The sequence below is a fragment of the Eriocheir sinensis genome, unplaced genomic scaffold (assembly GCF_024679095.1).
Source record: "Eriocheir sinensis breed Jianghai 21 unplaced genomic scaffold, ASM2467909v1 Scaffold26, whole genome shotgun sequence".
Lineage (NCBI taxonomy): Eukaryota > Metazoa > Arthropoda > Malacostraca > Decapoda > Varunidae > Eriocheir > Eriocheir sinensis.
In genome coordinates this window covers 112,501-123,332 of record NW_026111565.1, presented here as the reverse complement: position 1 = coordinate 123,332, position 10,832 = coordinate 112,501, and the positions used below count along the sequence as shown (strand labels likewise).

The following is a 10,832-nucleotide window of genomic DNA, read 5'->3' as shown; positions in this document are numbered from 1 at the left end:
CAAAAGAGGTGGCCGAAAACAAGATCAAAAACTTACTTCATTTATAAGACAAGTATGATAGCTTCTGGGAGGCCCACCAGGAGTAGTTTGAGCCTGTTGTGAGGGGTAATACACCTGCCGCCGGCCTTTCTAAGTGCCTTGTTAAATATGCCGGCCTTGTTAACTATGGACTTCTCACTTCTGGCCTTTAGCTGATTAGGAATTACAACCGGTGCACCAACCCCAGTGATCATAGCCCCACACAGCGGGAAGAACGAGCTGCGGAGCGACAAGAACGGAAAGAAGAAGCGGAGCGACAGGAAAGGTTAGAACTTGCTCGACTTACAGCTGAAACTGAGCGAATGCGTCTGTCCGCGCAAAGTAAGCCTGCCACTCTCGCCATCCCTGAGGCAGCTGCTCGTCCCGAGTTACCAGCATACCAGGACGGAGAGGATATAGCTACCTATCTCACTCGCTTTGAGAGAGTTGCGGAACTGTTACAGCTCGACCAGGATACGTATACTGTCAGGTTGGGGTGTCTGTTGACAGGAAAAGCAGCAGAGTTGTAAGTCTCTTTCTCCTGAGATTACCAGTGATTACGACGCGCTGAGAATGTCCTTGCTGGCAGGATTCATGAAGACTTCAGACGGATATCGCCTCGATTTCCGCTCTGCCAAGATTAGAGACGGGGAAAATTATACTCAGTTTGCTGTTCACTTAACCCGTCTATTCCAGAGCTGGTTGGAGGCTTCTAGGGTTCCGGCAGATTTTGATTCCTTGAAGAAATTCATGGTGCTGGACCAGTTCTTGGCTTCTTTGAGTCCTGACCTCCGCACTTTTATCAAAGAGCACAGACCCTCTTCTCTCGACAGCGCAGTCCAGCTAGCTGATGATTGGACCACGGCACACTACTCCAGTCGATCCTCGGCCAAACCTGCTCCCCGACCCTTGAAGCCCACGTCGAAGACGTCACCACCAGCTCGCACGTCATCCACACCGACTACTTCCTCCAACATCAAGTGTCATGGCTGTGGTGAGTTAGGCCACATTAGGCCCCGGTGTCCCAAGAATCCACGGGCCTTCAAAGAGAGTCCTCCATCTCAACCTTTCACGGTAGGATTTTGCCTCTCTGAGCACCGTGTTCCTCGACCCCTTGTTGCTGGTACTGTTAATGGATCTTGGACCTCTTCCATCTTTAGGGATTCTGGGTGTACCTGCATTGTCGTGGCCGACGAAGTTCTCCCTGATGCCGACCTCACCAACTGCCGCCGGTGTCAAGTGGCCGACTATCTGGGGCGGGTTGACACCTTCCCTGTTCTCCACTGTTACGTCAGTTGTCCCTACTTTGAAGGCTGGACTGACTTAGTCCGGGCTCCCATCAAGTTTGCCAGCGTCTTGATTGGCGATGTCCCTGGGGTACGGGTCCCTAAGGAGCCATACCCTGCCTTCGACTACGGTCCTCGGCCTCCTGCTTCTGAACCAGTTATACCTTCCTCATCTTCCAACGTTATTACACCTCCTGCCCAGAGCTTTGCCAAGTCAGCCCCTGTCTATCCTGACTCTCTAGTCTCTTCAACTTCCCCACAGGTGTATGTAGTAGAGACTCGAGCCTTGACGGCTAGGATGAAGCGCCTTCATCCCCTTCATCTTCCTGATCTCCAGCCACTGTCAGTCACCCCTGAGGAGTTTGGTCGTCTTCAGATGTCCTGCGATACTCTGTCCGTCGCACGAGCCAAGGCTGCAACGGGAGAGATTGACCAAGTTCGCAACAACTCCACCTTTCAGTTCCTTTTCCAAGAAGGACTCCTCTACCGGAAGTGCCTTACTTCACGGCGTCCAGAGAAATTGGGAAAATTATGTTTGGTCGTTCCACGTAAGTGCCGGCCCATCGTATTAAATGTAGCACATGAGAACCCCATAGCTGGTCACTACTCCCATCGCAAGACTGAACAGAAAGTCGCCGATCAATTCTTCTGGCCTGGGATGGGTACTGACATCAGAGTACACTGCCGTTCTTGTGACAAGTGCCAGCGCTTCTCTCAAAAGGGGCGAGTAAGACCAGCTCCCCTTCAGCCTATGCCCATCGTTACCGAGCCCTTTGCTCGTGTTGCCATTGATCTGGTTGGACCACTCTCCCCTCCATCCTCAGTCGGACACAGGTATATCCTAACTATCCTCGACTTTTCCACAGGTTTCCCTGAGGCCCTGCCACTAAAGGATGTCTACTCTATCTCAGTTGCTGAAGCTCTTCTTACCATCTTCTCCAGAGTCGGCATCCCTCGTGAAGTTCTGTCTGATCGTGGGACCCAATTCACTTCAGCCCTGATGCAAGAACTACATCGACTGCTGGGGGTCAAGCCGATCTTTTCTACGCCTTACCACCCCAGTGGCAACGGTCGCATTGAAAGGCTGCACGGTCACCTGAAAGCCATCCTGAGGAAGCTCTGCAGCGAGAAACCAGGTGAATGGCACAGGTATTTAACACCTACTCTGTTTGCCCTCCGAGAAACTCCCAGTGACAGGACAGGATTCTCGCCCTTCGAGCTGCTCTATGGTCGCAGCGTCCGTGGTCCTCTCTCAGTGTTGCGCGACCTTTGGGAGGACAAGACCCTTCAACAGGAAGAACGGACCAGCTTCCAGTACGTTCTGGAGCTACGCGATAAATTGGAGGAATGTAGCAAGATCGCCGCCCAGAACGCTGAAGTCAGCCGCCGCCTCTACAAGACTTATTTTGACCTAAAGTCTCAAGGTAGGAGTTTCAACCCAGGAGACGAGGCCCTCGTTCTTCTACCCAGCGACACCAGCAAGCTCCTTATGTCCTGGAAGGGCCCCTACCGGATCCTACAGAAAAGGGGTAAAATAGACTACCTCGTTGATCTTTCCCAAGGACCTAAAGTCTTCCACGTCAACATCCTGAAAAGGTACCATCGCAGGGCCCAAGTTCAGTGTATACAGGTCCTGGATGAAGTTGCCACCCTAGAAGCACTCTCGGCGCCTGGGAAAGATGGACCCGCAGTTTCGAAGTTTTTCAGCTCCCGACGACACAGAGTTCCTTAGAGGTCCCCGCTACTAGAAAGCTTCAGGTAGGAGAATCCCTCGCTTGGGACCAGAACGCCAACATTGAAGATCTCCTCCGAGAATTTGCTGATGTCTTTTCAGATGTTCCAGGTCACTGCACTACCCTAGAACACGACATCACTCTCACCACGACCGACCGAGTCCAAACCAAGGTTTATCCCGTCCCCGTTCATCTTCAGCCATCTTTCAGACAAGAAGTCGAGACTCTCTTCCAGCAAGGAATCATCCAACGCTCATCCTCTCCTCACTGTTCTCCTGTTGTGATGGTAAGGAAACCAGACAATTCCTACAGAATGGCTATTGACTATCGCCAATTAAATTCCATCACAGTTTTTCATGCTGAACCCACCTGCAACATTACCGAGGATTTGCATAAATTCTCAGGATCCAAGTATTTCAGCGAGTTGGATCTGTGCAAGTCGTATTACCAGGTACCTCTCACAGACAACGCCAAATCTCTCGCAGCTTTTCCAACCCACCTAGGATTGATGGAGTTTCGCCGCATGCCCTTCGGTCTCTCTACTGCCTGTGCTACCTACATACGCCTCATGCGCATTATGCTTGGTGGGATCTCTAACGTCTCCTTCTACTTCGATAATATTTTTGTTTATTCAAAGGACTGGTCCACGCATCTAGAAGCTCTTCGAGGAGTCTTGGAACGGTTGAGGGAACATCGTCTCACCGTCAAACCATCCAAGTGTCGTTTCGGAGTCTCCTCCATTCGTTACCTTGGATTCATCGTCGACGGGACGTATCTTCAACCTCAGCATGACAAGACCGATGCCATCACCATCATGCTACCACCTACCACCAAGAAACTTCCCAAAGCCTTCCGTGGGCTTGTGTCATTTTACCTCATGTTTATCCCGCAGGCAGCTGAATACACCGGCCCTTTGTCAGACTTGCTCAAGAAGAATGTTCCCGAACCGTTGGCTTGGAGTGAAGACTTGTTGGTGCGGTTCAAACACCTCAAGGATAAGTTGGTCTCGCCACCAGTGTTTCGTCTGCCGAACCCGGATCTGATCTTCGTTCTGAGGACCGATGCCTCCAGCCGCGGGATTGGAGCAGTCCTTCTGCAGTACTACAGCGACTGTCCACATCCCGTCGCCTATGCCAGTCGGAAGTTACTCGACCGTGAAACAAGGTACATAAGAACATAAGAACATAAGAACGCAGGAGTCTGCAAGAGGCCGGGTAGGTACGAGGCAGGCAGCTTGACCCTAAGCTCCTCCCTATAACCCACCCCACCTATATCGCTGTCCATGAATTTTATCTATCTATTTTTGAATGTGACACTGTATTGGCACTCACACACTAACCATCAAAGCCTCATCCACTCATCCACCACCAATATTAGTTTGCTTCCCTGTCCTTTTGCCTCATGTCCCTGTTAAATTAAAGTTTAAACCCGTTACTTCGGTTCTCTCGTGTCAACAAACCTTAAAACCTTCCTTATATTAAAGCCTTCTTCTTCCCTTATTAAACCTCGATCATGTATCCAGCCTTCCGCACTCCACGCACCCCCTTCCTTTTTCTTTAATTGAGTGAGTCCTCTTATTGCAAGTTTCTCACCCCCCTCCAACCTCTCCCTGAATCATCTTAGTCATCCTCCTCCTTTGATTATTCTAACATTTTGATATCCATCTATAAGTAGGACTGAACTGAACAAGGAGAATCCTAAGATGAGGTCTATAACTAAATATAGTTTGAGACTCTGTGACTTCTGTTGCTTTTTGCAATCCCAGCTTGAAATTAATCCTAGCTCGATTATTAGCTCGATTTCCAGCTGAAATGGACCAGAGTCGACGGAGATCAGAGTCACTAAGACCCCCTAAACCTAACACCCAGATATGAGTGTCATTGGCCATTTAGGGGTTAGTTACTAGGACCTACACTCAGACTACTGCACTTCACTTCCCCTACATTGAACTCATCTGCCATTTATCCGCCCAGTCATATAATCTTCATGAGTTCACCTTGGATACTATACTATCTGCAGATTTTACCGATCTTCTCTTCATTCTTCTTCAACTCAAAAATACCACTAACATCACTACTAATTCCTGTGTCTAAAATAAACAAAAAAATAAACCACACTGAGTGGACCTAATGGGACCCTAACACACCCCACCATCCCCAGTCCACTCTTTTATCATTGATTTTGCTTCCTTGCTTTGCACTCTTACTTGGCGCCTTGACCCAAACCAAAATCTCTTCCTTCCTCTACTAATTTAACTGTAATTTATTAAACAGTCGTTGGTGAGGAACTGTCTTGGCTTTGCGAAAAATCAAGACATATACAATAATTTTTATCTCTGTCCCAATGCGCTCAACTCTTTATTGTAGAAGGACAAGAAGGGTGAGGTGCTGACTGTGAGGCATGACCTATCTTTGTGCCTTATGTTGAAAATGCTCTGTTTAAATGTATGCTTCTATGTTAGTACTCCACGATTGAACGAGAGTGCAGTCGTCTTCGCCATCAACAGGTTTGACTTCTACCTACACGGTAAGGAGTTTATTTTAGAGGTAGATCACAAGCCTCTTTTGTACCTGTCAACATTCAAAGGAAAGAATGATAGACTGCTTCGTTGGGCTTTGTCTCTTCAAGCCTACAAGTTCAGAGTCGTTCATGTGGCAGGCAAAGATACTTTGGGTGCTGACCTACTGAGCAGGTCTTGTTAACTTTTGGTGTAATCTACTTCCAGCAGATTCTTGTTCGGGGGGCCGTGTGAGGGATAACTACGCCCTGCCGGTCTTGTTAAGTCTGCCGGCCTTGTTAAATCTGCCGGCCTTGTTAAGTCTGCCGGCCTCGTTCCGCCCTGACTCCTCCTACTTCCGAGCCGACGTCATAGCCCGGCAGGTGGGCTAAGGCAGACACCAGCTCACCACCACAGCGTGCACACCTCGCCTTCTCAACCTCACGCTGGTCCTTCGTCTCACTGGGAAAGCTGCGTGTCTGGGCTCCTTGCTGCTTCTCCCCTGGCTGTACCGCCCGACCAAGTCACCACTGCTGTCTCCCACTGCACTCCAGCCTATGGACTTCACTTCCCAGGCCTTTAGCTGAGAGGATTACAACCGGTGCACCTAACCCCGGTGACTCAGCAGGCCAACCCCTTTTGCACACTACAGTGGTTTGATTACTTTTTGGTCATTTTGTTGTCTTTGTTTGTGTTAATACACTCACCCTTATTTTGTGCTGTTTTCCTCTCCAAAGGGCTATTAGGGCATTCCTGGCTATTACATCTTAATATTGAGGGCGAGAGATCGTGGCCTCCCGTTTTCCCTCGCAGAACTCAATGATTCATTTTGCCTTTTGAAATCGTAATGAAGTGTTTTGTCATTCTGGATCTCAATAAGCTCCTCCTGTAGCTTGCTGATGTTTGCAATTTCATCAGGTAGGTCTTCAGCTTCAATGTTGAAGGGGTTTCTTACCCAACTGTAGTTGAGCGTGTTTTCTGGAATGTAATGATTAAACTGTCTAATTAGTTTGGATATATGTCCCTCAATAACGCCTTGAACTTGGATGAGAGAAAATCTTTCATCCTCCAGGAGTAGGCTCAACGATGGAAATGATGCAGTCTTTCCAGATTTGATTTTATTCATCCACAACTTCAGTTTCCTTTTGAATGCTAATAGTTTCTCGGAAAGTCCAACCAATGTCTGATCGCGACCTTGCATTGAAATGTTCAAAGAATTTATCTCAGCAAACATATCTGCAAGATAAGCTACTTGCATCAACCATTTTGACTCTGAGAATTTGTGGGCCAGTGGATGACTCTTTTCTGTCAAAAATAGCTCAGTCTCGGTCCGCAATTCCAGCAAGCGTTGGAGCACCTTTCCTCGTGATAGCCACCTAACCTCAGAGTGGTACAATAGATGTATGTGCTCAGATCCAAAATCAGAGCACATTTGAGTGAATAACCTTGAGTTCAGAACCCTAGCTCTAACGAAATTAACAATTTGAGTTACCTCCTGCGTCACCTCCTGTAACTCATGTGACAACTTCTGAGAAGCAAGATTTTCACGGTGAAGTAGACAGTGAACAACCACCACACTCGGATTTTCTTCCTTAACTCTCGCGATGAAGCCCTGACGTGCTCCTAACATTGCTGGTGCTCCATCACAACAAACACTGTAACACTGCCTCCAGAGAAGTCCTTCTTCGTTGAAGAATGAATCCACCTTCATGAAAATGTCTTCTCCAGTAGTTGTGGTTTGTAATGGCCGGCAAAACAGAAACTCTTCTTCCATATCTTCTGGACCTGGATACCGTACGTATGTCATGAGTTAGGCATCATCACTAACATCAGTTGATTCGTCCAGTTGGAGACTGAACTGTCCACTCTTTTTTATGGCTGCAATCACCTGGTCTTTTATGTCATGTGACTTGCTATGAATTCGTTTTTTAACGGTCATTTGACAGGGGAACATGTTCAATTTTCTTGGGAAATTCATTTCCATAAATTGTTCGCACCATATCAAGAGCTTCAGGCTTTACCAATTCTTCGCCAATGGTATGTGCCTTTTATATAGATAGGAATATTGGGAAAATAATAAGTCTACATATCCTTGGTGACCCATTCAAATGGCTTGGCGACCCAACTTTGGGTCGCGACCCAGGGGTTAAGAACCACTGCTGTAAGGGGTGCGTGGGACACTCTTTCGAATTAACATATCTAATAGTCTTCTAGGGATATTTTTCCATCTGGAAATGCCAATTAGAAGTATATTTCCTGGGGGTACACGAAAAACCTTCTGGCGACTAGACTGTTATGACGGAAGCCTATCATCTATAACCTGTTTTCCCTTGAGCAGCGTCACCTCCAAGGAAAACTTCGAATATTTCAAAATACTAATTGGTTTTACGAATGTGGACAAATCCAAATTGTTTATGATTGATGACATATTTCAAACACGAGATAATGACACAAAACTTGAATGTAAATAAATAATTTCAGACAGCGCCAAATTTTCCTTCACCAACGTTGTAGCGCGATAATGGAATAAGCTTTCATCGACAGTGACCCATCGAAACACGATTGATTCATGTATAAACAAGCTCGACCGGCACTTCCTTCAACTTAATTATTATTAAAGTAGAAATGCAAAGTGGTGCCATTTGTGTTTAAAGGCAGACCGCCTAGTATGGATCTTTTGTATGTGTGGTCTGAATATCTTTGTTAATATATATAAATCTATGTAAACCCCCCTCCTCCTCCTCCTCTTCCTACTCCTCTTTCTCCTCCTCTTTCTCCTCCTCCTCCTCCTCTTCCGGTATGCGGGGTGAAGTCTTTTCACCTCAGGGAACTAGACGCCTCTGCCTTGCATAGTCTCAGGTGACCCTTGGACTAATGTACGTAATACCTGATCTGTCTCCCGTGCCCGGGTCGCATATTTACCTACTGTACCACAGTACTGCGCAGGGGAGTGAGAACGGGTGAGCGACACTGTTTGAAGGGGTACTCAATCTGGGGAGGGGGTGGCTGAATGGAGAGCGTGACGGCGCCGCGTTCAGGAGGACGCGAGCTCAATCCCTGCCCGGTGCCACCAAGCTGTGATTTTTCAACCGCCGCCGAGTGGCTTAAAACTACCCACATGCTGTCCAGAAGACCACCTATCAACCCGGACTCTAGATTCTAGGATTAAAGATGAGCTCCGGGAGGGCAGCATGAGCCAATGCAAGATGGCGCCACTATAAACACTCGCCTGCACCAGAACGGGCTGGGTCGACCATCCGGCCCCACCGGGAAGAAGCCTTGGGCCGACCATCAGGATCCACCGGGAAGAAGCCTACCGGCGCAATAGGCCACGACGTAAAAAAAAAAAATAAATAAATAAAAAAAAAAAAAAAAAGCCTCCCCTACACTCACTCGCGCACACCTTCACCTACCAATAGTAGTTTTTTTTTCTGTCTTCTTTCGTGTGTGTGTGTGTGTGTGTGTGTGTGTGTGTGTGTGTGTGTGTGTGTGTGTGTGTGTGTGTGTGTACATTGTGTCATCTTTTTTTTTCTCTCTCTTTTTTAGGTGCAAAGCATATAACACAGTTCAACTCATGATTTTCATGGTTGAAATTTTTGACTCCTATATGAAGAAGAGATTTATAGACGTTGCTATAGGAAGGCGGATGACGAAGAACATAAGTATGGGGACACTGTCCCTTGAAGCCGTCACTCCCCTAGGCAACGGAAGATACACGGTGAGGAGCCAGTCTACCGCATCCCTTGACTATACTGTAGATATGGAGGTGGAGTGTAATGTGGGACATAATGGCTCTCTTTGTAAAAATCAAGCCGCCTGCGCAGAACACAGTGAAAACAGGCGGTGGCTGGCGTCGATGGCAGTCAGAGAAGAAAACACCCCTCTAGAAACTTTTTTTCAGAGGGTTGATAGAAACACCGCCAGCCGTGGAGGCTGTCAACAAAGTAACTGGAGTTCCAGAAGATAAAGAAAAGGAAATGGAACCACAACCAGTCAGCAAAATAGAGAAACAGTGTGCAGATATTTCTGAATTTGTCGCAGCTCTACAAGATGCGAATGAAGAACACAAAAATGAACATACCGCGGCAGCTCTCACCACAGATGTTAGGAGGATAAAAAAATAAAAAAAATCAAACATGCTTAACATCATGTTATACAGTTTGAGGAGTGACCTTGGTACCACTGAAGCTGGCCAAGGAAATATTCGGTGCCAACCATCATCAATTGCTCGAGGAGCACAAGGAAAACCTAAGGGCGCAGCACCTCTGGGAAAAGGACGTAAACTTTGTCAAAATATGTCAAGTCTAAGCGGCCCAGGAAGCTCGCTAAAAATATTGCCAAAAACTTGGCAAATGCCAAGTCCCATGGGAGTGGCCATTAGGGCATTCATCTATATATGTACTAATATTAAGTGCATGCTTATATAATTTAATATGAGAGTATGTCTTCTTCTTAAATAACCCTTCTTACTGACCCCACGTTTACATAATACTAAAGTCACTGACTTACACTGACTTAAACGATAGCTCATAGAGAGAGAGAGAGAGAGAGAGAGAGAGAGAGAGAGAGAGAGAGAGAGAGAGAGAGAGAGAGAGAGAGAGAGAGAGAGAGAGAGAGAGAGAGATTTTGGATGAGTCTTAGGGTATGGAAATAAATGGGAAATTGAAAATATATATATATATATATATATATATATATATATATATATATATATATATATATATATATATATATATATATATATATATATATATATATATATATATATATATATATATATATATATATATATATATATATATATATATATATATATATATATATATATATATATATATATATATATATATATATATTTTTTTTTATTTATTTATTTATTTATTTTTTTACAACAGAGGAGGCAGCTCAAGGGCACACAAAAAAAGAAAACAATAATAAAAAAAAGCCCGCTACTCGCTGCTCCTAAAAAAGAAACAAAAGAGGTGCCCGAAGGCCAGATCAAATAAGGTAGGAGAGGTGTCCTGATACCCTCCTCTTGAAAGAGTTCAAGTCGTAGGCAGGAGGAAATACAGATGAAGGAAGATTGTTCCAGAGTTTACCAGCGTGAGGGATGAAAGAGTGAAGATGCTGGTTAACTCTTGCATAAGGGGTTTGGACAGTATAGGGATGAGCATGAGTAGAAAGTCGAGTGCAGCAGGGCCGCGGGAGGGGGAGAGGCATGCAGTTAGCAAGTTCAGAAGAGCAGTCAGCATGGAAATATCGATAGAAGATAGAAAGAGAGGCAACATTGCGGCGGAA

General features: G+C 46.2%; 1 protein-coding gene across 1 annotated transcript in view; it reads left to right on the top strand.

Moving 5' to 3' along the window:
- Positions 1-341: 341 nt before the first annotated feature.
- LOC126991325 (uncharacterized) overlaps positions 342-10,832 on the top strand; it is a 30,060-nt gene continuing 19,569 nt past the window's right edge. The window contains 7 exon segments of the mRNA XM_050850103.1: positions 342-503; positions 897-1,012; positions 1,314-1,517; positions 2,496-2,728; positions 2,867-2,900; positions 2,948-4,201; positions 5,763-5,783. Of these exon segments, the coding sequence (XP_050706060.1) occupies positions 342-503; positions 897-1,012; positions 1,314-1,517; positions 2,496-2,728; positions 2,867-2,900; positions 2,948-4,201; positions 5,763-5,783 (2,024 nt within the window).